The sequence below is a fragment of the Squalius cephalus genome (genome assembly GCF_949319135.1).
Source record: "Squalius cephalus genome assembly, chromosome: 14".
In the NCBI taxonomy this organism is placed as follows: domain Eukaryota; kingdom Metazoa; phylum Chordata; class Actinopteri; order Cypriniformes; family Leuciscidae; genus Squalius; species Squalius cephalus.
The window spans coordinates 28546144-28570931 of NC_137135.1; the positions used below are offsets into that span (position 1 = coordinate 28546144).

The 24788-nt window shown below is 36.8% G+C and overlaps 3 protein-coding genes and 1 long non-coding RNA gene across 6 annotated transcripts; all 4 read left to right on the plus strand.

The window, feature by feature from the left end:
• Nucleotides 1–1321: 1321 nt before the first annotated feature.
• On the plus strand, nt 1322–21355 carry mmp17b (matrix metallopeptidase 17b). 3 transcript variants are annotated; one of them, XR_013823570.1, is made up of 13 exons: nt 1322–1381; nt 10529–10812; nt 11526–11658; nt 11741–11894; nt 12054–12162; nt 12272–12443; nt 13486–13662; nt 13835–13961; nt 14465–14535; nt 14742–14891; nt 15610–15873; nt 15984–16644; nt 16690–16960. XR_013823570.1 is itself a non-coding variant. In XM_079893295.1 (12 exons), exons 2-12 carry the CDS (start codon nt 10648–10650, stop codon nt 21337–21339), a joined length of 1857 nt encoding a protein of 618 aa, XP_079749421.1. In that variant the 5' UTR covers nt 1322–1381; nt 10529–10647; the 3' UTR covers nt 21340–21355. The 3 variants fall into 3 exon arrangements, 2 of the variants coding, with proteins under 2 accessions (XP_079749421.1, XP_079749420.1); XM_079893295.1 differs by lacking the exons at nt 14742–14891; nt 15610–15873; nt 15984–16644; nt 16690–16960 and adding exons at nt 19749–19898; nt 20634–20897; nt 21005–21355; XM_079893294.1 differs by having other exon boundaries at nt 15984–16935.
• LOC307171063 lies at nt 2356–8735 on the plus strand. The gene is made up of 3 exons (XR_013823486.1): nt 2356–3108; nt 3455–3620; nt 8122–8735. It is a non-coding gene; the product is annotated as an uncharacterized lncRNA (long non-coding RNA).
• Nucleotides 17232–19666, plus strand: LOC307171577 (saxitoxin and tetrodotoxin-binding protein 1-like). Its single transcript, XM_079893300.1, has 6 exons — nt 17232–17419; nt 17549–17697; nt 17787–17851; nt 17937–18047; nt 18141–18245; nt 18489–19666. Exons 1-6 carry the CDS (start codon nt 17303–17305, stop codon nt 18515–18517), a joined length of 576 nt encoding a protein of 191 aa, XP_079749426.1. The 5' UTR covers nt 17232–17302; the 3' UTR covers nt 18518–19666.
• Nucleotides 21356–22410: 1055 nt separating the features above from the next.
• On the plus strand, nt 22411–23871 carry LOC307171440 (saxitoxin and tetrodotoxin-binding protein 1-like). Its single transcript, XM_079893040.1, has 6 exons — nt 22411–22595; nt 22725–22873; nt 22963–23027; nt 23113–23223; nt 23317–23421; nt 23665–23871. The coding sequence occupies exons 1-6, from the start codon at nt 22479–22481 to the stop codon at nt 23691–23693; spliced, it is 576 nt and encodes a 191-aa protein (XP_079749166.1). The 5' UTR covers nt 22411–22478; the 3' UTR covers nt 23694–23871.
• The last annotated feature ends 917 nt before the right edge of the window (nt 23872–24788 follow it).

The following is a 24788-nucleotide window of genomic DNA, read 5'->3' on the forward strand; positions in this document are numbered from 1 at the left end:
AAAACATTTCCAGTGCCGCCAGCAATGTTGAGGCCTGCATGTCCTGGGTGCACAATGAATATCTGTATTGCGGAGTTCCTCTAAAGGGATCCCAGTTGTCTTGGAGACAAGGAAGTTCACTTGGCCTTTTGTGGCTCTTGATCACTCTCTTTTTGAACACTCACATCCATTCACACATAAACTTCCTGCCTTGTGCATCTTTCTAAAAATACGATGAACACATCTGCCCCACTGGCCCGCACACTTTGACCTGTGGGTCAAAATGATCACTAGGACAACAAGGCATCAATGCACCCTTTGCTTATTCCGCTCTCTCTCTCTGGAAAGTTGTTTGTAAAATAGCTAAAATTACCAGTATAGCCTGTGCCATTTTAAAGCTATTAAAAGCTGTAATATCTCAATAAGATCGAGCACTGAGGTGATAAGGTTTCTGGCCCCTTTGACAGGTTATACTCTGAGAAGTTTAACAGATCAGGAGGTCAAGTTACACTATAAACATTCAGCACACGCCTCTATTGCCCATGTAAGTATGCTTTTCCAATCCGGATATTCCCCTGGTACTCGCACAGTATTATCCAGCGAAAAAGACAGATAGCCCATCTGGAAATGTGCTTTCGCTCTTGCTTTCTGCCATGATACACAAACTAAAAGTTAACCCCTGCACTGAAATCCCAGTTAAAAAAAATATATATTAAAAAATATTATATTTTATTAATTTTATGTGCGCCGACAAATGTTTACATTTTTTAAATGCAGAAATTGTAACAAAAAAGTTGTGTATCTCTGGAATGTCGAAGACCAAACAGCAACAATGCATTTAGCTAGATCTGTTCAAATCTTCGTTTTTAATTTTTTTTTAATCCTTCCGTTAAGAGGATTTAATCCAGACATATCCACAACTACACACAAGCCCAAAGATAAAGTGTAACCCTAATCCGGCAGTTGACTCAGATCTCACATAAAAGGATCCATGTATATGTAAATGTTCATACTGTGTTCATTAGTGTTTTAATGGCATGTGATGGAATCTTGATGGAAGACATTTGAGTTTTAAATATAAAGTATCTGAAATTTGGCAGAGAGTGGACAAACATGTGCAACTAAGCATGTCTCTAAATCTCTTCACTGCATATAAAGAGGCTTTTTTACACTGGTATCTTCCAAACACACAGAGAGAGTGAGCAAATGCCCGATGCACTTAGCAGGGGTGGGTGGGGACGTCATTGAGTGGGGTATTAGGAGTCCATTGTGCAAGTGCAGAGGCAGAAGGAGAGGGGGGGGGGGGGGGGGGGGGGTGGAGATGAGAGGAACACATCTGTTCAGGAACAGAGAAGGAGGGCAAGCACGACAGAGCACTCGAGAGAAAGAAGTTGTTGGGACGGTAAGCATGTCCAAATTCTTTCTATTTTGAATGATATCATTTCTTGCATTAACTTCGACTTTGCATAAAACTAATTGTAACTATTCTTTGATGGCGTCTGAATATTTTGAGCTTTCTAAATTAGATTAAAATGATTATGGATTCATTCACTGTAAAAAATGGCTGTGAAATCTACAGTTATTTACTGTAGATTTCACAGTAACATTACTGTATACTATTTTACAGTAGAATATTGTAAAGTTTACAGTAAGACCGTAAAAATCACAGTAGTCCAAACATTACAGTTGAAATCACAGTAGTCAAATCATTACTGTAAAAAAAACACAATTTAGCCACTATAGTACTGTGAATATTAAAGTAAGCTACTGTATTTTCCTTTTTTTATCATATCTTTCTTTGTACCCCTTTCACATGGACGGCCCCAGATTATTGTTGTTCAGAATTCATTACCGGAATATGATATAAATACTCGATGGTGAGCTTTAAGTAAAAGTGTTTTAATAAATTAAAATATGTCATGTAACTTGTACTCTGATGCACCTGCTGCAGGAGCTTTCTATTCCATACAATATTTTTTTTTTAAGAATTCACATAAGATTCCAAGAATATTTTTTGTTTGTTTGTTTTGTGACTGTAAATGGGAGTTTGAGTGTAAATGTGTTAACAGGGAAATAAAATATTTGATAAGCCTTAGTCTCCCCAAAGTCATACCCAAAGTCTCCCTTGACATGGTCTAACAATATAGGCTTCATAAACGCATAATTTTTTGAGATATCATCCTCAGATTTGAAATGAAGCATGACCATTGGTTATAAGTTGCAATAGTATATTCACATAATTATGTTATTAATATTAAAATATTCATGTTTTTTATACATTTAATAAATATATTCTTAATATTTGTTGTTTTTATTTTTGAGCTTATATATCTCAATATTAATAACATCTGATTAATTTTGAGTTTTAAACTTGAGCCAAAACTCTCAAGCTTTCTAAGGTTATGTGTCTCAGAATGACTTTTATTTTGGGTAGGCAAAAACTGGGGCTGTCTGGTTAACTCATAAATACGTACCATGGGATTTTTATTTTACAAAAATCAGTGTTATATATTTTTTTCTTCGGAAGCAGGAGAGATAAACATGCAAGTTTCCAGAGCTGTTTCTGAGCTGCAGGGCGAAATAAGGCGCCGGCAGAGTGGGCGGGGTTTACCCAGTCTAGAAAGTTCTAGAATCTGTGGGAAAAAAGCGCGAAAGAAGCAGCACTTGAATTTCTGACTCGTCGTCAGTGACAGAAAAGCTCCGTTAATTCTCAAATGTACGTTTATTTACACACGGCTTTGTCTTGTGGTTGTATTTATTTTGTTTTCGTCTTTGTGTTGATTTCTTTCACTTTTTGCCTGAGAGGAATTCAGCGAAAACGTTTCCGTGAGAGCTCCCCGACCGACGGAGACGTTTTCACAGCCATTACAGACTACTAGCTGCTACTCAGATTTACGTTTCTTTATACACGGCTTTGTCTTGTGGTTGTATTTATTTTGTTTTCGTCTTTGAGTTGATATCTTTCACTTTTTGCGAATTCAACGAAAACGTTTCCGTGAGAGCTCCGACGGAGACGTTTTCACAGCCTTTAACGTTATGTGTTTGTCCCACCCGTGGCCTCTGCTGGAGTTTCCATCTTGGAATCGCGGATCCTTCACCAACTGCTAAATCGGGACTTCCAGAAAATCAGTAAGTAAATTTACCATCACTGACGTACTATATATGTATATAATCTACAAAGTCTAGGTCGTCCAGTTGTGTAAATGGGGTCCATTGGATCCCATTGCGTCTGTTGTCAGTGGCTTGCCGCATGATCTAACGTTAACTTAGTCGGCCGCATGATCTAGTCGGCCTTCGAAGAGGAATGGTAACGTTAATCGAGAAAGTAGACAGCCTTGACTAACTCCTGTTGGGATGTGAAATGCCTCTGTCTGCTGGCCTTTATGTATGATTCTACATTGCTCACTGCACTTACAGTTATTCATTAATGTGTACATATTGTCCCATCCCCTAACTCCTATACTCATGTTCATAGGTTTTTAGTCAGGATCAATCCTGACTCCAACAAGTGCACTGCCAAGGAGCAGATGAGCAAGACGACTGGGAGAGTGGTGAAGCGGAAGACTTCATACATGAACCCCCATGTAATATCCTTCATCAGGGACTTCACGGAGTTCTATTTGCTAACTGACTAGATACAGGTGAGGTTCTGATAATAGCTTTAATAATAATTATAATATAATTAATAATATAGGTATATGTGGGTATAATATTATTAATAATAATTTGATAATAATAATATAGGGATGCACAGATACCGGTATCGATATCGGGCCGATACTGAGCTCAATGTACTCGTAAAAATGATTTTTGTACTCCGATACCAACAACCGATACCAGGCGTGTAAACAGTGTTTGTGTTTAACGCGTGAGCTGGTCGAGCGCATCCCTTTAACCAGACGTCATTGGAAAGTTTGTAGTTCAGTGAGATGTAAATGGCAAAGAAAGTCAAACAAGACATAATGTAGCTTATCAACGTTAACTGACGAGAGAGAGAGAGAGAGAGAGACTTGTTGATTGCTCTTGATTGACTAAATCATATATGCAAGAAAAACATAAACTGTTACTTACTTATTAGGGCTGGGTAAAAAAATATAGATTTTTTGATTTGAATCGATTCTCATTCTTACAAAACTGATATCGATTCTTAAACATTTTCATAGAGACATCAGTAGCTATATTACTAATATCAGTGGTACGCCTTCATTCATAAAAATATTCCATTAACATATAGGGCTGGGTAGGGATGGGTACCGAAAGCCGGTATTAAATGATCATGAAAATCGGTTCTGCTGTCAGTACTTGGAAAAATACACGTAATGTTATTATTGCTATAAAGACGTTTTATCTCGCCAGCCATTTCTATATAGGCTACCATAATATTAAACCATTTGTCTGTGATGCATTTTTGCTATTCTCAGTCCAAGAGAGAGAGAGAGCTCCACAGCGCGCACAACATGACAGCCCTAATGAGTGATGACGGAGGACTGAACTAAACATTCAAATGTACTCGTAAAAACATTCAAATGAGTGATGAGAAAGAACTAAACATTCAAACGTAGCTTGGTTACACTTCAGATTTGTGATTAGTCTGATTTTATTTTAGATTTTGGCTTCCAAAGATTATAATAATAATATATTTTATAATATAATATAAGATTATAATAATAATATATTGAGGTAAAACCATTAAAAACTATAGCTGCATTCCCTTCACAGCAGTAGGCTACGCTCTCATTTTTCCCTAAAACTCAAACGTAACGACAGAATCAGATTCAGCATTCAGTGATTGTTGTAAAATGCAGGCTAGCTACTGTTGCTAAATTGCGGGACACGTTTAATAATAAAAAGAGCTATTAATAGCACAAAAATATGCTCATGAGATGCTGTTCCCAAGGTGGCGCGCGCGCTCCGAAACACACTGCAAAGAGATGAGCAAATTTTCGGTTTCATGTGCAAATGATTTTAATGTTTACGTAAACAAAAAGTGCACATTGATGCTAGGGCTGAACGATACATCGAATTTTCATCGTCATCGCGATATGAACTCGCGCGATGAACACATCGCAACAGACAGCCTGACACGATGAATAATGCCTGGTTCAGATTACAAGATTTTTGTGTCTGTTACGATAGTCACGGTGTCAGATTACACGATTTTGACTCCTAAAATCTTGTCGTGTCGTGGACAAGAAACATGTCAGACTACACGTTGCTTTCCGACCAGACATCGCGTGCCGTCACATGCACACATTCACTCGCACGCACACATTCACTCGCGCACACACACACACACACACACACACACACACACACTCACTGACCCTCACTCACTCACTTGCACTCACTCACTCGCTCGCACACACACGCTCACTCGCACACACACACACACACTCATTGTCCTCGCTCACTCACTCACTCACTCGCGCACACATGCTCACTCGCGCACACACACACATGCACGCACTCGCACACACACACACACTCTCGTCTCGCTCACTGGCGCACACACACTCTCGCTCATACTCACTCACTCTTGACGGAACCCGTCGTGGAGGACCGTTAAAAAATTAAACATGCTAGTCGTGATGTCGTGAAGCATTGCAGACGTGGCGTCGGTTGTCGTCCACTATGACACACTATACGGGATGAAACGATCGAATCTTGCGTCCCAACTCCCGTTGTTTTTACGAATCCCCACAACACCCTACATCAAACGGATCGCGCTAAAATCGTGTAATCTGAACCAGGCAGGTAATAAACGTTTGACCTATCATGCAAAGAACCTATTAAAGCACTAAGACATGGGAACAGTATAGCTAACATACACATTTGAATATTTATCGCAAATCATATCGTCATCGCAATATTAAACAATGTTATCGCACATCGCAGCTTTTCCTCATATTGTGCAGCCCTAATTGATGCTAAACAATTTGTTCTTTGCTGTTTTTCAACATACAACTTGTTGAATTGACTTCATTCTGTAGTATTAGTACTTTTTGAAAAGGATTCTGTGATAACCGTGATAATTTTGGTCACTTTAATCATCTCATCATTTCCTCTCTAGTAGGCTTGGCGCGATAGTCGGTGTTACCGGTGTTACACGGTGTTCAGTCGCAACACCGGTTGCATCACTTGCCCACCGCAGCACCGCAAAAAAAAAAAAAAAAACATTTTAAAGCAATTACGCAGTATCCGTATTTTCTGTCACCAGTTGACTAGCGTTGTATGATCACGCTCAACCATTCAAGCGCGACAAAACAAGAGACCGCGCTGTAAGTCCTGCCTATTACACGCAAAATAAAAACTCTTCATAAAGCGCAGTGAAATTCATGTGGCGTTTCCTGATGGAACGAGGTTGTTCGTTAACTTGATTTTATACGTGCAATTCACACGAGCTCTAAACGAATGTGAGACTGCTGCGATTAGTCAAACTTTATTAATGAAACAAAATCAGAGGGAATAGTTTCTTTAATGTATTTTTTTCTTTTAGTTTTTTTTTTACCGGTTGGCCACACGCTTTCATAGTTTTCAGTTAGGCTAGTGCGGAGACCAGGGCCGGGTTTCCCGATAACGATGTATCTTGGATCTTAAGAGCGTTCTCTATGTGCAAGGTTACGCTTGTCACACGCCGCAATTCCACGCGCGTTTCCCAAAAATGCACTTAACATGAATGCGCGAGAACGCATTCGTGATACTTAAGAGTCGCTGTCCATTCGCGAAGTGCTGAAATAATAACATGCGTTTTTCATGAAAAATAACGAACCCACCATTCAAACACTGTGGTTGAATCCGAAATCGCGCCCTATACACTCAAATAGGGCGTTATTGTTCTCAACATAATCTCAAGCAGTGAAAAATAGAGGACACGGACAACACGCTGAAAGACAGGACCGAGCAGGTAATATTTAATATGAAACAAAGTCTCAACTTTCAAATTTGGTCAGTCAAACAAAAATAAAATAGGCCTACCGTTTTTTGGCTCTTTAATGTGTCGTGACAGATTGCCTCAGTTAAAGCCAAGTTCAAATCCACCGAAGTTTATCAATAACTCTTCTGACTGCTTTATCGCACAAAAATGGTGGAATTTGATTGGTCAGATCGCATGTCAATCAAACTCAATACGAATGATGAATTGACGCCATGTAAAAAAAAAATATATACATCACTCTAACACCCCCCACCCCCACGATGAAACCGGTAATACCGGTGTTGTCACAAGTCGATTAACCGGTGGGAGAATATTATCACCGTCACATCTCTACTCTCTAGTTATGATCAACTATGATCAACTAAAATCAACAATAATTGTGTTTTTACAGTATAATATGCAAAAGTACAATTTTCTATTAAAAAAATATCTACCTCTCCCTCTCTCTCACACACACAATCAGATAGTCCTAGATAGATAGAAAGATAGATACTCTAATGATCCCGAGGTAACTATCTAACTTGGATAATGCGTCGTGTGTAGGTGTTAAATTTCAATCTTTATGGTCTTAAAATGTCTTAAAAAGGTCTTAAATTTGACTTACTGAAACCTGCAGAAACCTTGTAAAAAAAACGTTGCCTTATGTACTCTGAAAATTGTTACGCATCAGCTGAAATAAAAACACTTTCAATAAACAAACAAAACTATCCAGTGATGAAATGTTTCCTGTGTTGACAAAAATCTTGTGCAATGTCCTAAACTCCCGGGATAATAAAACGTGTGCCATAGTCCGCTAATGACACATCCGATTCTCGAACTAATGACTCCTTTGAACCGATTACATTTAATGAATGGTTAAAACAACTGACCTGTCCAACACTGAACTCACGAGACGTCTGAATCGGTGTATAACAAATTGGTAACACTTTACAATATGGTTCCATTTATTAAACTCTAGTTAACTACATTAGTTAACATTAACTATTAATAAACTGCACTTCTACAGCATTTATTAATCTTTCTAAATGTTAATTTCACCATTTACTAGTAGCCTACATTATTTAAATAAAAAGTTGTATTTGTTAAAAGAACACTCCACTTTTTTTGGAAATAGGCTCATTTTACAACTCCTCAAGAGTTAAACAGTTGAGTTTTACCGTTTTCAAAACCATTCAGCTGATCTAATGTGTTTTCTTCTTTAATTTCAGGGCTCCAACTAGGATTCTAGGTCTCCAAGGTCAGGGCATGCAAGAGGTCATAGACCTTTGTCAAGTGGCAGGGGAAGTTTATTTTCCTTTCTGTTTTAAATGTTCATGCAAATGTTAAATATTTTATTTTTTAATGTTCAATGTTTTATTTTATTTCAATACTGCCATAGTGTTATTTATTGCTCTTTAGAATGTGGTAATAATCAGTTATTTGCACGGATTTAAAGTAGTTAAATTTTTTGACCGTATTGTATCAATTTGCATTATTGTTCCGTCATAGCAACCAGTCATGCGGAACTAGTGAATGAACTAGTAACAGTTTGCTCTGTAACTTTACAAAACTTGTAATGAAACAGCCTCGTTTTGTAAAATCTTATTCAGTCGTAAATTAAATTTAGCAACAATGTAATAAGCGGGATAATAGACTTCACGCCATTAGACTATCCAAAGTTAACACACTCCGCTGGGCGTTGTGGCCGCATTACAAACATAGAATGTGCGTTAACTTGGATGGTATAATGGCATGTTGTCCAATGTCCATTATCCCTTTATGTTGTACCTGTTTTGTCATTCCTGTTCACCAAATGTTTTTAAATAAATAACTATTAACAATTTTCTTATTGTCTGCAGCTGATTGCAATGTTTTAGAATATGGGTGATTCTTTTAATGATGGCTAATATTAAATCAGTGATACAGTATTTAAATTGTACAGTGAGAAACTGAATTTACAGTGATTAACTGTTATCTACTGTTTATAGTACTGTATTGCATACAATACAAAACAGTGCTTAATTGTTTTTTGTATGTAAATGCAATTGAAATCACAGTATTTATTTTTTTCTGGCAACAATTAGCCAGTAAAGTTACTGTAAATACAACTAAAATCACAGTGTTTAATTGTTTTTTATTTTACAGTGAATACACAAAATACTGTAAATGGAAGTACAGTACCCTTACTGTAAAACATATTCACAGTAACTTACTGGCAACAATTAGCCAGTAACTTACTGTAAATACAACTAAAATCACAGTATTTAATTGTTTTTGATTTCACAGTGTATACATAAAATACTGTAAATGGAAGTACAGTACCCTTACTGTAAAAAGTATTCACAGTAACTTACTGGCTAATTGTTGCCAGTAAGTTACTGTAAATTTTACGGTAAATTTTTTACAGTGTTGTTATGTCTCATAAATATTTTTTTCTTTATTGTGGCGTAAATTATGGCTTTAAATGAGCGCTAACTCGTAAGAAATGCAGCCCATCAAAGATTACATGAAGCTAAAATCTCTGTCTGAGAATTTATTACCACACCTTGATCCCTATGTCAACAGATTTCCAAACAGATTGTGGTAGAGCATGTATAAGTGTAACACTTTTTTAGTTTTTCTCATGTTTTCAGAAATGTTTAGCTTAAAGCTTTGAATCCACACACCCAGAAAACACTTGTAATATACAAATTGGCACAACTTTTAAAAAATATTTTTTAACCTAAAGCTTTGAAATATGCTTTCATATATTAGCAGTCATTACTTGTCAATTCAGTTGAAGTCAGAAACAGTTAAACTTGAAGTACACAAAGGTTGAGGTTTCTTTCCTATCATTTAGTCTGTATTATTGTAATGGCAGCATATGATAAATGACAAATACATGTTAAATAAAATGAAAATATGACCCTAAAAGTTTTATAAGTACATACACTGTCCTCTACACACACACATCTGAAACTGTCAGAGATTTTGTGACAAGGTTGATCGATTGAATTGCAGATTGCAATATGTTATTGTATTTATTGAGCGCATTTATGCAGGTTCTCCCCTACTGTCTTTCTGTGACTGGGTCAGACACTCGTGATTTTATACATTTACATGCACACATGTGTCTGTGCCCATTATTTCCTGTCAGTCTCCCTCCTTTTCTTACACTGTCCTCTGTCCTTGTCCCCCGAGACTGGCAGCGTTTTCCTTTAATTCCATTATTCCATTACTCTTCTTTTCTGTAACCCCATTCCCCCGTCCCTCCTCTACTCTAACAACCCGTCATCTCCCACATTGTCTCATTTCTTTAATGAAATGACACCTGCCAATTTAATTAAAGCCCCACATCCGCTATGCTTGTCGTCTTTTCTTTTAAAATGAAACACATAAAACCTCTGCAGCCTTTTCATCCTTCACTCTTTGATACTTGCCATCTGCAATTCAATCATGCAGCTTTACAACCAAAGCAGTCAGCAGTGTAGTAGTATAAATTATTTTAGGACTGAAAGTGGTCCTGAGTTAAGCAATCCCCTGTAATGAGATTGCACAACTGATTTACATTCTTTTAGGAAGATGTTGTTGTCCTTTAGAATAGAACACAATCTTAAATAATCATTACTAAATTATCTCCAAACTCTACTTTTACAGTGCTGGCATCAATCCTACAATTCCTCAACACAAGAGAGGCCACCATCTCAGTTTCAGCAAAGATGATGTCATTGAAATCAGTTGACTGAGGAGGATTGACATTGGGTAACATTGGTATTATGGCGATGTTTTGGACAGCAGTTGTTTTCTACATGTGTGGACGTACAGTGGAAGTTTATGGAACGGCTGATAAAGATGTACTGCCAACCAGTTTGGCAAGAACAGTTACATCTACTGCTTTACCCACTGTCATACCCACAGAAGATGAGAGCATTAAACTTGTGGTGAGAACGTGTCTTGAACTTCTACACGATTCATTTGGAAAAGATTTTTCTTTGTTGATGTGTTCCATTAAAAGTCAACATGAAAATGACCCTATTTTCTTAGCCATTTCTTTCTTTTCCTTATCCTTAATGTACCTTAAGACGTATTGTGCCTGATCCATTGGTGTATGTTTTCCCACATTATTTAGTTAAATTCCCATAAATGATTAATAATGCATAATTAGCAATTATGCCAAGTTTGGGCTCATTCATTTTAAAGTTTTTAAGTCTCTTCTGCTCACCAAGGCTGCATTTATTAGATGTACAATAAAATACAATAAAAACAGTAATATTGTGAAATATTATTACAATTTAAAAAAAATAACACTCTTCTATTTGAATATATTTTAAAATTTAATTTATTCCTGTAATGGCAAAGCTGAATTTTCAGCATCATTACTCCAGGCTTCAGTCACATGATCCTTCAGAAATCATTCTGATATGTTGATTTAGTGCTCAAGAAACATTTATTATTATTATCAATGATGAACAGTTCTGCTGCTTAATGTTTTTATGGAAACTATCTCTTTTTTTTTTTTTCAGGATTCATTTTTTCAGTACTACTTTTAATAAAAATCTCTTGTAACAATGTAAAAGTCTTTACTGATCAATTGAATGCATCTTTGCGGAATAAAAGTATTATTTTCTTTCAAAAATGTTGTTCTGTTTGGCAGGATTGGCTCACGAAGTATGGATACCTCCCACCCCCTGATCCCTCTACAGGTCAGTTACAGGCCTGGACAGCTGTTACTCAAGCAGTGAAGGAAATGCAGAGGTTTGCTGGTTTGGATGACACAGGAGTCTTAGGTATGAACAACACTTTCCCCCACTCTTTTGAATCTCAGTCTTATTTAATGCCTTTCTTAATTCCCTCACCTTCCTGTCACAGATGAAGCGACTGTTCAGTTGATGCAGACACCCCGTTGTTCACTTCCGGATGATGATGATCAAACCATCCAGCTTTCGGCATTACACGGTGATATTGAAAATCAAAGGATGAAAAGAGCTGTTTCTACCTGGACGAGAAGAAATATCAACTGGAGGTTAGACTGATTATTTTACCAGTTGTGTTTTTCTTCCTGCTTTTTCTACCGTCTGCCTTAACTTAGTTTACAGTATCACAATAAAGTAAAGACTGTAGAAAAAGATTAAAAACTCATAAGATAATTTTTTGTTCTTAATCCAACTCTCTTCTTTCTCAGGTTGCGCTCTTACCCTGCATCTTCTAAGCTGTCCCGTGAAATGATTCGCTCCCTTGTGTACTATGCCCTCCGAGTGTGGGCCGATCCAACATTGCTTGAGTTTCATGAGGTTATGGCTATACTTTTTAATACTCAAAAATTAGCACTGTGTTTCTGACCTTAACAATGTTTCTGTTTTTATGGGTTCATGTAAATACATGTTGAACTATTTTGAATAGGTGCGAGGACCAGAGGGAGCAGATCTCCAAATAGATTTCTTGCATGGTCCCCATGGAGATGGATATCCCTTTGATGGAGCAGGTGGATCTGTTGGCCATGCCTTCTTTCCATCAGACCCAGACAGGGCAGGTGGAGTTCACCTGGATGCAGAGGAGGAATGGGCTTTCAGAGGTAATTCGTAGATAAGGAATAATGTACCCAGCAGGGTAGATCAGTACATTATCCACTGATATTAATATAATGGCCAATAATTTTCATGTAATGACCACAAAAAAAGCAATCATTTTGCTACAAGCGAATTTAAGCGTCACAAACTTATAATGTGCAATATGAGAGACAAATATTTTGATCAAATATGAGATTTGCTAAATAATTTAATTGAACAGTTTGCTTAAGTTTTGTTTTCACGCCATGTTGTAATTATCGTAATTACGCAATAACACATGACGTTCTACTCAGAGCTGTCTACGTCCTCTGAATTATGCACTTTACAAGGTTGTGAACGCTTTTTACAAATCGTAATCTCATAATTACAGTAGGCCTACCTACAACATGGCGTGAACACACCTTTAATCTAAATGTAAAAATAGGAGGAAATTAGTAATTAAATATCCACAATGAAGTATCCAATATACTTAATTTACATATATATATATATCCAGTATTGATAATAACTTAAAAGGGGCATATAATGCCCTTTTACAGTCTTGATTTTGTTTTTAGAGTCTACTAGAATAGGTTTTCATGCTTGAATATATAAAAAACACCAATTTTTTTCACATATTTTACTTTGTTGCAGCACCTCTCTTCCTAGTCTGTCAGTAACGCTCTGTTTAGTTCCTGTCTCTATGGCCCTGTCCCAAATGGCACCCTAAACACTCACGGTCTTCCTACGAGTCCGCACTTTCATGACATAACACCGCCTTGATTTTCGGGAAGAAGTGTACTGTGGAACTTGCATCAGTGCGGGCTCGGCAAAAATGCACATCGAGGGCGCATATCAACCGCAAAAGGGGCGCTTGCAAGCACCCTTCTGAAACCTAAAATGACAAATGGGACACCCTACGGTCTCATGGACTTAACAGACACGCGCACGCAGCAGCCATTGTAAGTCCACAAGACCAAAAGTGCATATGAAGTGTGCCATTTGGGACAGGGCATATGAAGCCCCTCCTTCCGAAAAGCTCAATGTGCTCTTAATATTTACACACAGCAACTGAGGGCACAGATCTGTTCACGGTGCTGGTGCATGAGCTTGGTCACGCCCTCGGACTGACCCATTCATCAGCACGGCAATCTGTAATGCGTCCATACTACCAAGGGCCCCTGGGAGACCCACTCCACTTCAGCCTGGGCCATCACGACCTTCAACACATCACAGCCCTTTATGGTAACTGTCATTAAACTCCTCGATTGTAATCTCTGTTCGGCAGTTATAGCTCATGGGATTCATGTGAAATCTGCATATCATGTACATGAGACTCAAATAATCTATTCTGCATGTGTGTGTGTGTGTGTGTGTGTGTGTGTGTGTGTGTGTGTGTGACTGTTTATGAATTCAGGTAAGAGGGGTGACCATATTCCAACTGACAAGCCTCTTCTTGTGACGGAAGCCCAGTTGCGTCATCGACATGGAGGAATACACAGACTCACACACATGTACAGACATGCACACAGTCATTTGGACAGGTAAGAGAGGATCAATTAAACTTTTTGAATTGAACATCGAATCAAAATTGAGCCTATTTACTAATGCATATTCCTTATTGTGCCTAATGCTGGAATACTACTACAAATATAATATGAAAGGATTTAAAATTGTATTTTGTATTGTATCTAAAATTAAATTTTAGATTATTGGAGTATGTTTTACAAAATAAAAACACTAGGAAATACTCTAAACGACATCATACACTATACCAGACTTATGAGTAGTTAAAAAAAAAAAAAGGAGATGCATGGTGCATTTGGGCAAAAGTTGTTTGATGTATTCCTGCCTTAACTAGATACATCACATTACAGAACTATATGTGTTCTGAACACTGTTTTATGCTGATTTTAAAGACATGAATCTAAATTTGAATATTTAAATATCTTGGAAACTTTTCTTGGAGAAATGTTTGTTAGTTTGTTCAAATGTGTTTTAATGAAGAGAAATATATTTTCAAATATCTCACTTTGTCTCAATCAAGTTCTGTGGATCGCTGTAACACCAGTTTTGATGCAGTTGCCAAGATTCGAGGAGAGATTTTCTTCTTCAAAGGTACATATTTGAAGTATTTAAATAATTTAGGGCTAATTTATGGAGTTTGGAGTATAAAAAAAACCCACTTCCTCCACTTTGTGTTTTCATCTTGTTATTGGTCTACCAGAGACTATCCATCCATTCAGTGTCACCATACAGTAAAAAATTATTTATTCTTATTCCTCCCTTTTTAAATATCTCTCTTACCCTCACACATTTTGCAGGGCAGAGCATGTGGAGAGTGAGCAGAGGTGGTCTCGTGTCAGTCAGGGCTGTTCCTGTACAGAGACTTTGGTCGGCTCTTCCTTCTTCACTGCCTCCACTGCGAGCGGTTGTGGAGAGACACACAGATCATGCCATCATCTTTATCAGTGGTCAGTTTCCCTGCACAATCACATCACAAACCCACATTTTTGTGCTAATTTCAACCCCACTTTTGTGAGTTCATTTATTTAATTTAAAGAATAAAGATTTATTTTACATGGCCTCAGTGCAAAGAATAAAAATATGGTTAAGTCCAAATAGCATTGTGTAAATAGCAGTATTTTTAAGTGTAAATAGTGTTGTACATTATAAAACAGTATGCAATAACATATTCAGTGCACATGATTACATTTATTATAATCATAAATGGATGCTGCCTTTTTGGGACCTTACTTGTCCCTATCCCTAAAGCACAACTCTACACCTATTTCCACTTTTCGAATATTTTCTAAAAAATTTTATTTAAAATAAATGCCTTTCCGAACTGCCATGCAATGGGAAAAAGAATAAAGAATGGCATCAGAAAAAGGCAGATTTGGTTGTGTCAAAAGCTAAATCCTCTATACTTACTCCCTATGCAACTGTTCTTGTTACAAGATGGATTTCTTTTGCAATTTGGCCTGGCTCAAACAGACAATGGTGGGCGGAGCCAGTGTAAATAGCTTTTGCCAACAAGATGGGCTATTTGTACGAGTGTCTATTTGTAAATTGACACTCTGTAAAAATATAACTTAAATAGACACAGGCTGATATATCCGCATAAAATGAAAACACACTTTTTAGATGGTTCCTAAACCCCTGCTACTTTTATTTAACACAAATGTGCAGGTTCCCAGGTTTGGCTGTTCAAGGATCTGTCACTCCAAGACGGTTTCCCTCAGCCTCTGTCTACTCTGGAGGACTCAGAGGGACTGTGGCAAGGATTGCACTGGGACCCTACTCAGGGTGTGGTGTGGGGGTCTTTGAGAAAGGACGGAGAGAAAGGAGAAAGCCCAGAGGAAAGCAAAGTCTGGAGAGAGCTTACTGAAGGAGGAGTGAATGGAATCATCACTGAGAACGATGACGAGAGAGAAAGCGCTGGAGACTTCAAGGGTGTGTTGCTTTTAGAATATTTATACAATAATACAGCATTGCATGTGGAGGTATGTGTAACAGTGTTTCACAGCACTACTGACTTTTTTATCCTCTACTACGTCAATCAGGTTCGACCTACGTTTTCAAAGGCAACTCCTATTGGAAATTTACTCACCCAGGCTCAGCCCCTGAAGAAGGATACCCCCGACTTCTGGCCGCTGATTGGTTGGACTGCCCTCAGCCGTCCTCTTACAGCCCCGGTGACATCTCTTTGATCTCCCACTATGGTCAACGGGAGCTTCGTGAGCAGAAAGGTCAAAGAATAATTGACCAGATCAGGCACAAAGACAAAACAAGAGATAAACCTCATAGCTGGGACTGTCCATGTCTAAACAGTGCAGTGACTCAAACTGGACCTATTTTACTTCTGCCCATTTTATTTCTGATCACTGTGATTTGTTAACCGTCACTTTAATTATTACCACTTTCAAGTTCACAATCATACTCAAAAATGACTTCTATTTTCCTTGACTTTTAATCTCTGACCAAAGGAAGACATATGGAAATAGTTGGCAAGATGAGTAGTTCTGTTGTTGTACGTACAGTAACTCCTAACCGAAACGCTGTTCTTATTTCTCTGTTAATTCCAGTTTCAGTTGCTAAACCTCCTTACTAAGTTAGGTTAGTTTTACTGCAGCACATTCTTGTTCATATTATCAACCAAAAAAAACAAACATCAACAAAATGTTAATGATTTACAGTTCAGAGTCTGTCAGTTCACTAAAGCTTGTGAAGGAGGCAAATAAGCACAATACTATTCGCCTCCTTCACAAGCTTTCGAGTTTAAAAGCATAATGATAATATACATATTTTGATCATGAAGATGCAGAGAGCATCCATTGGGTTCCAAAATGTGATTTATTCATGATTTCTCCTTATTAAAATAGTGTGAGAAAGATTAAAGATAAAATGCAAAGAAAAATGACTGTGCTTGTCATACTACTGGTAAATAACAATGTACTTTTTAAAAATAATTTATTACTGTGGGATGGATGATTAAATAATGATATAATAAAATCTAAATAAAAATATGTACATTTGTTTTAATATATTTTATGGATTCTACTTTTATCAATAATATATTTTATAAATATTACATTTTTTTTTTTTCATGTACCCAAAAACTATGGCAATAAAAAGAGAAATAGGAGCATTGTTGTATTAAATACTGGCATGTTCTGTTACCTCAGGAATTTCCTGATCCCTTAAGTTCAAAAATTTTCCCACTTTCATAATTTCGGTTTACTGGCACTATAGCATCACAAACAACTGTTGCGTCACTGCAGAAAAAACAGAGGATAATGTGTGATAAGCAGTTCTATTTAAAGTACTTGTTCCCCAGGTGATGCAGCATAACTTTCTGAAATCAGATTTCTGAGGTTCTACAATGTCGTCTTTGGTGGTTTTGACTGCTTTTCTGGGCCTGTTTAGTTTAAATCAGGCCACTCTGCCAGGCTGTAAGGAGCTCATAACGCCACTAACCCTGGAGGATGACTCCAAAATTGTAAGTGCATTATTAAATATTATATTATGTTTTAAAGCAAGTATTCTTTCAAAGTAAACAAATACTACAGCAGCTTATATAGGACAATAAGGCACTTAAATTTCAGAGCTTCTATTTTCTTCCAAACAGATCATGGGGAAATGGATCTTCCTTGAAGGCATTGCTGATCACCACTTATTTACAGAGATACTGAAGTCTGTTAACAGCTCATGGGTGGAGTTTGGCCCAAGCACTCTTACACTTGCAAACACGTTATCTCTCAGTCAAGGGAACATGCTGTAAGATTGTCCTATTTTTTACATGTTTTGCTATATTGAATACTTTTCATCATGACCAGAATTCTGAATCAGATTCCTCTCCCCCTCAGGAAAGGAAAATGTGAGTTTAGCAAAATCAACACAGTTCTTAAAAACAGTACCTTTTATGCCAATGGTAAGTTAACAAAAGCGTATTCATTTCAGTCCAAACTCATGAGTTTCGAGTACTCAGGAATGTTAAACTGTTGTTTGATCCACAGAGACTGACACAATATCAGAGGGAAAATTCTTGCCATCCTGTCCAGAGTGTCTCACCATGAGCTTCGTCAGCCAATTCAAAAATGAGACCATAAAAACGCTGTACTTTTTCAGTAAGTCACAAAATCCATATAGATGTAGACATTACATAAGGTTAAAGTAATGCATTTCATGACAAATTGTGTGTGATGTTTCCCTCCTTGCAGAGAGAGAGAGCAACCCAACCGAGTCTGACATGGACATGTACTGGAAGCAAGCTGAGTGTCTTGGATTCAAAAGAGAAGCCCAGTACTCCTATGATGGTGTAACAGGTCAGTATGAGTTTCAGTTTAATTTAGTTTATTATTATTCAGTTTAATTTTAACTCATGATACAGAAGTTACAGGTAAATCACACAAAATCTTTCATGAACATGTCAAGGTCATAATTTAACTCTCAAATAAAAAAGAAATCATAATTAATTGATATGCAATTATTTACATATACAAGGCACACTGTAAATTGACATTTTCTTTTCTTTAAATGTAGCTTTTTTCTTTCTTCTCTCACTGCAGAATTCTGTGTTGAAGTACAGCCCATCTGACAAGAAGCCAAGTTTGGACAAATCAGATCAATAAATCTTTTTTTTTTTTTTTTTTTTTTTTTTGCTGCACAAAATAAATAAAATGTAAGAACCACTATAACAAAAAGAACAATGTGTCTCTGTTATTCATCTTGGTGTGTATTTTTAATAAACCGTGATAAAAAAACAAAAAGGTCACATTCGTACCTCATAAAACTTTATCTGTGACTTATAAATCACATCATAATGTGATTCATAAATCACATTATTTATAAATGTGACTCTGTGGGTAAGTTTAGTATCTTTTGGGATTGTCCTCCTTTCTAAAGGCTCATGGTATTTTTGACAAGGGCATGCCCACAGTTTTATGCACTCAATTGATTCCAATTCACAGAACCTGTTGCATCACTTCAGAAAAGAAAGATAAGTGCCATGTGGCAGGCATGTTAGAGAAACAGACCTTCTGTGCAAGTATAAAATACAGAAGATGCTTTCCAGGTGAAACTAACATGCTGATAAAGAAGAATGTTGATATGAATTTTGCTTAAATTATTTAAAACATCTGGTCTTGCATTTGGATACAAAAAATGCTGAAGCTGCGAGAGCAACTACAATTACACCTCAAAGCAAATCAGTGAAACCAAAACTAGAAACAGGTTCATGTTTTCAGTGTTGTTAGAGACTACCATCAATGTTGGGTGCAAATAATTTGTAACCCAATTACTGTAATTGAATTACTTTTACTTTTACTTTTACTTGTAGTTGTTTTCTAAACTACTTTAAATTCAAGCAGATCCACGTAATATTCCAATATCAAAATCTAATACTGACAGAAATTTAAACAAAATAGGTTCAAATTAACAATACCCTACTAGCAGCAGCGTCCTCATGAATATGCAACGACTGGATGAATATTCATGAGCTGAACAGGTGGAGGATGGCGCCGCTGCTGTTTAAAGGTGTGAGCGGATTATTTTTTAACTTAGTTCCTCGTGCAATACCATGTTATCAGCTGACAGCTCGTTTTGCGACAATGAATGTAGCTGGCCTGGTGTGGACAAAGTAGGAGTCCTTTTAAAATGACTTTCGTTAAATGCTAAACATTATTCCAGTTCAACCAGACGTTACGGGAAGAACTAAAGGCACTGGGGTTGTGGTGCCACCGGCTTGGGCCCGTAATCGCTGCTTGCAGCTATATTTATTCTTATTCCTCCCTTTTTAAATATCTCTCTTACCCTCACACATTTTGCAGGGCAGAACATGTGGAGAGTGAGCAGAGGTGGTCTCGTGTCAGTCAGGGCTGTTCCTGTACAGAGACTTTGGACGGCTCTTCCTTCTTCACTGCCTCCACTGCGAGCGGTTGTGGAGAGACACACAGATCATGCCATCATCTTTATCAGTGGTCAGTTTCCCTGCACAATCACATCACAAACCCACATTTTTGTACTGATTTCAACCCCACTTTTGTGAGTTCATTTATTTTATTTAAAGAATAAAGATTTATTTTACTTGGCCTCAGTGCAAAGAATAAAAATATGATTAAGTGCAAATAGCATTAAATAATTTTTACACTAAGTGTAAATAGCAGTATTTTTAAGTGTAAATAGTGTTGTACATTATAAAACAGCATGCAATAACATATTCAGTGCACATGATTACATTTATTATAATCATAAATGGATGCTGCCTTTTTGGGACCTTACTTGTCCCTATCCCTAAAGCACAACTCTACACCTATTTCCACTTTTCGAATATTTTCTTAAATTTTTATTTAAAATAAATGCCTTTCCGAACTGACATGCAATGGGAAAAAGAATAAAGAATGGCATCAGAAAAAGTCAGATTTGGCTGTGTCAAAAGCTAAATCCTCTATACTTACTCCCTATGCAACTATTCTTGTTGCAAGATGGATTTCTTTTGTAATTTGGCCTGGCTCAAACAGACAATGGTGGGCGGAGCCAGTGTAAATAGCTTTTGCCAACAAGATGGGCTATTTGTACGAGTGTCTATTTGTAAATTGACACTCTGTAAAAATATAACTTAAATAGACACAGGCTGATATATCCACATAAAATGAAAACACACTTTTTAGATGGTTCCTAAACCCCTGCTACTTTTATTTAACACAAATGTGCAGGTTCCCAGGTTTGGCTGTTCAAGGATCTGTCACTCCAAGACGGTTTCCCTCAGCCTCTGTCTACTCTGGAGGACTCAGAGGGACTGTGGCAAGGATTGCACTGGGACCCTACTCAGGGTGTGGTGTGGGGGTCTTTGAGAAAGGACGGAGAGAAAGGAGAAAGCCCAGAGGAAAGCAAAGTCTGGAGAGAGCTTACTGAAGGAGGAGTGAATGGAATCATCACTGAGAACGATGACGAGAGAGAAAGCACTGGAGACTTCAAGGGTGTGTTGCTTTTAGAATATTTATACAATAATACAGCATTGCATGTGGAGGTATGTGTAACAGTGTTTCACAGCACTACTGACTTTTTTATCCTGTACGTCAATCAGGTTCGACCTACGTTTTCAAAGGCAACTCCTATTGGAAATTTACTCACCCAGGCTCAGCCCCTGAAGAAGGATACCCCCGACTTCTGGCCGCCGATTGGTTGGACTGCCCTCAGCCGTCCTCTTACAGCCCCGGTGACATCTCTTTGATCTCCCACTATGGTCAACGGGAGCTTCGTGAGCAGAAAGGTCAAAGAATAATCGACCAGATCAGGCACAAAGACAAAACAAGAGATAAACCTCATAGCTGGGACTGTCCATGTCTAAACAGTGCAGTGACTCAAACTGGACCTATTTTACTTCTGCCCATTTTATTTCTGATCACTGTGATTTGTTAACCGTCACTTTAATTATTGCCACTTTCAATTTCACAATCATACCCAAAAAAGACTTCTATTTTCCTTGACTTTTAATCTCTGACCAAAGGAAGACATATGGAAATAGTTGGCAAGATGAGTAGTTCTGTTGTTGTACGTACAGTAACTCCTAACCGAAACGCTGTTCTTATTTCTCTGTTAATTCCAGTTTCAGTTGCTAAACCTCCTTACTAAGTTAGGTTAGTTTTACTGCAGCACATTCTTGTTCATATTATCAACCAAAAAAAACAAACATCAACAAAATGTTAATGATTTACAGTTCAGAGTCTGTCAGTTCACGAAAGCTTGTGAAGGAGGCAAATAAGCACAATACTATTCGCCTCCTTCATATTTATTTATTTATTTATTTATTTGTTTATTTAAGAGGGACAATGCATATTAATGAACATCTTAGCTTTTCAGCAGTGTAAATATGCCAGAGTTAGCCCATAGGGCTACTTTACATCTGTACATAAGCTTTCGAGTTTAAAAGCATAATGATAATATACATATTTTGATCATGAAGATGCAGAGAGCATCCATTGGGTTCCAAAATGTGATTTATTCATGATTTCTCCTTATTAAAATAGTGTGAGAAAGATTAAAGATAAAATGCAAAGAAAAATGACTGTGCTTGTCATACTACTGGTAAATACCAATGTACTTTTTAAAAATAATTTATTACTGTGGGATGGATGATTAAATAATGATATAATAAAATCTAAATAAAAATATGTACATTTGTTTTAATATATTTTATGGATTCTACTTTTATCAATAATATATTTTATAAATATTACATTTCATGTAAAATTTCTTTATTTTTATTTTTTTTATTTTTTTTCATGTACCCAAAAACTATGGCAATAAAAAGAGAAATAGGAGCATTGTTGTATTAAATACTGGCATGTTCTGTTACCTCAGGAATTTCCTGATCCCTTAAGTTCAAAAATTTTCCCACTTTCATAATTTCGGTTTACTGGCACTATAGCATCACAAACAACTGTTGCGTCACTGCAGAAAAAACAGAGGATAATGTGTGATAAGCAGTTCTATTTAAAGTACTTGTTCCCCAGGTGATGCAGCATAACTTTCTGAAATCAGATTTCTGAGGTTCTACAATGTCGTCTTTGGTGGTTTTGACTGCTTTTCTGGGCCTGTTTAGTTTAAATCAGGCCACTCTGCCAGGCTGTAAGGAGCTCATAACGCCACTAACCCTGGAGGATGACTCCAAAATTGTAAGTGCATTATTAAATATTATATTATGTTTTAAAGCAAGTATTCTTTCAAAGTAAACAAATACTACAGCAGCTTATATAGGACAATAAGGCACTTAAATTTCAGAGCTTCTATTTTCTTCCAAACAGATCATGGGGAAATGGATCTTCCTTGAAGGCATTGCTGATCACCACTTATTTACAGAGATACTGAAGTCTGTTAACAGCTCATGGGTGGAGTTTGGCCCAAGCACTCTTACACTTGCAAACACGTTATCTCTCAGTCAAGGGAACATGCTGTAAGATTGTCCTATTTTTTACATGTTTTGCTATATTGAATACTTTTCATCATGACCAGAATTCTGAATCAGATTCCTCTCCCCCTCAGGAAAGGAAAATGTGAGTTTAGCAAAATCAACACAGTTCTTAAAAACAGTACCTTTTATGCCAATGGTAAGTTAACAAAAGCGTATTCATTTCAGTCCAAACTCATGAGTTTCGAGCACTAAGGAATGTTAAAATGTTGTTTGATCCACAGAGACTGACACAATATCAGAGGGAAAATTCTTGCCATCCTGTCCAGAGTGTCTCACCATGAGCTTCGTCAGCCAATTCAAAAATGAGACCATAAAAACGCTGTACTTTTTCAGTAAGTCACAAAATCCATATAGATGTAGACATTACATAAGGTTAAAGTAATGCATTTCATGACAAATTGTGTGTGATGTTTCCCTCCTTGCAGAGAGAGAGAGCAACCCAACCGAGTCTGACATGGACATGTACTGGAAGCAAGCTGAGTGTCTTGGATTCAAAAGAGAAGCCCAGTACTCCTATGATGGTGTAACAGGTCAGTATGAGTTTCAGTTTAATTTAGTTTATTATTATTCAGTTTAATTTTAACTCATGATACAGAAGTTACAGGTAAATCGCACAAAATCTTTCATGAACATGTCAAGGTCATAATTTAACTCTCAAATAAAAAATAAATCATAATTAGTTGATATGCAATTATTTACATATACAAGGCACACTGTAAATTGACATTTTCTTTTCTTTAAATGTAGCTTTTTTCTTTCTTCTCTCACTGCAGAATTCTGTGTTGAAGTACAGCCCATCTGACAAGAAGCCAAGTTTGGACAAATCAGATCAATAAATGCTGCACAAAATAAATAAAATGTAAGAACCACTATAACAAAAAGAACAATGTGTCTCTGTTATTCATCTTGGTGTGTATTTTTAATAAACCGTGATAAAAAAACAAAAAGGTCACATTTGTACCTCATAAAACTTTATCTGTGACTTATAAATCACATCATAATGTGATTCATAAATCACATTATTTATAAATGTGACTCTGTGGGTAAGTTTAGAATCTTTTGGGATTGTCCTCCTTTCTAAAGGCTCATGGTATTTTTGACAAGGGCATGCCCACAGTTTTATGCACTCAATTGATTCCAATTCACAGAACCTGTTGCATCACTTCAGAAAAGAAAGATAAGTGCCATGTGGCAGGCATGTTAGAGAAACAGACCTTCTGTGCAAGTATAAAATACAGAAGATGCTTTCCAGGTGAAACTAACATGCTGCTCACGATAAAGAAGAATGTTGATATGAATTTTGCTTAAATTATTTAAAACATCTGGTCTTGCATTTGGATACAAAAAATGCTGAAGCTGCGAGAGCAACTACAATTACACCTCAAAGCAAATCAGTGAAACCAAAACTAGAAACAGGTTCATGTTTTCAGTGTTGTTAGAGACTACCATCAATGTTGGGTGCAAATAATTAGTAACCGTAATTTAATTACTTTTCCCTTAAAAAAGTAAAGGGACTCTGTATTTTTCTGTATTTTATTGCACTTACTGCTTGCATTATACTGTATAGATTATACAATAATACTTATAAACAATAGTGGATTTAACATGAAAATGTAATGTTGCAAAGTATGTTTTTAAGGTAACCTTCTCCCATTTCACACTGTGGTCAGTTCGAGAATAATTTATGCAATTGTATATTGTTTATTTGAAAGAATCATATTGTTCAACTTGTTGATGGGATTTAGAGATTAATTAGTAATAAGCAATCTAAAACTTTTTAAAGATAGTAATTACAGTAATCTAATGACGCTGTTAAAGATGTAATTGGTAGCTAGTAATTCATTACTATTTTAGAGTAACTAACCCAAAACTGACTACCATACACCACTAGGTGTCA

What these genes read in the sequence shown, in the direction of transcription:
- LOC307171577 (XM_079893300.1), top strand. Translation starts at nt 17,303, where the DNA reads ATGTCGTCTTTGGTGGTTTTGACTGCTTTTCTGGGCCTGTTTAGTTTA. An exon ending in CTCAGTCAAGGGAACATGCT is followed by an intron (nt 17,698 to 17,786) that starts GTAAGATTGTCC and finishes TCTCCCCCTCAG; the next exon opens with GAAAGGAAAATGTGAGTTTA. An exon ending in AAAAACGCTGTACTTTTTCA is followed by an intron (nt 18,048 to 18,140) that starts GTAAGTCACAAA and finishes CCCTCCTTGCAG; the next exon opens with AGAGAGAGAGCAACCCAACC.
- mmp17b (XM_079893295.1), top strand. Translation starts at nt 10,648, where the DNA reads ATGGCGATGTTTTGGACAGCAGTTGTTTTCTACATGTGTGGACGTACA. An exon ending in ATGAGAGCATTAAACTTGTG is followed by an intron (nt 10,813 to 11,525) that starts GTGAGAACGTGT and finishes TCTGTTTGGCAG; the next exon opens with GATTGGCTCACGAAGTATGG. An exon ending in GCACACAGTCATTTGGACAG is followed by an intron (nt 13,962 to 14,464) that starts GTAAGAGAGGAT and finishes GTCTCAATCAAG; the next exon opens with TTCTGTGGATCGCTGTAACA.
- LOC307171440 (XM_079893040.1), top strand. Translation starts at nt 22,479, where the DNA reads ATGTCGTCTTTGGTGGTTTTGACTGCTTTTCTGGGCCTGTTTAGTTTA. An exon ending in CTCAGTCAAGGGAACATGCT is followed by an intron (nt 22,874 to 22,962) that starts GTAAGATTGTCC and finishes TCTCCCCCTCAG; the next exon opens with GAAAGGAAAATGTGAGTTTA. An exon ending in CAGTACCTTTTATGCCAATG is followed by an intron (nt 23,028 to 23,112) that starts GTAAGTTAACAA and finishes TTTGATCCACAG; the next exon opens with AGACTGACACAATATCAGAG.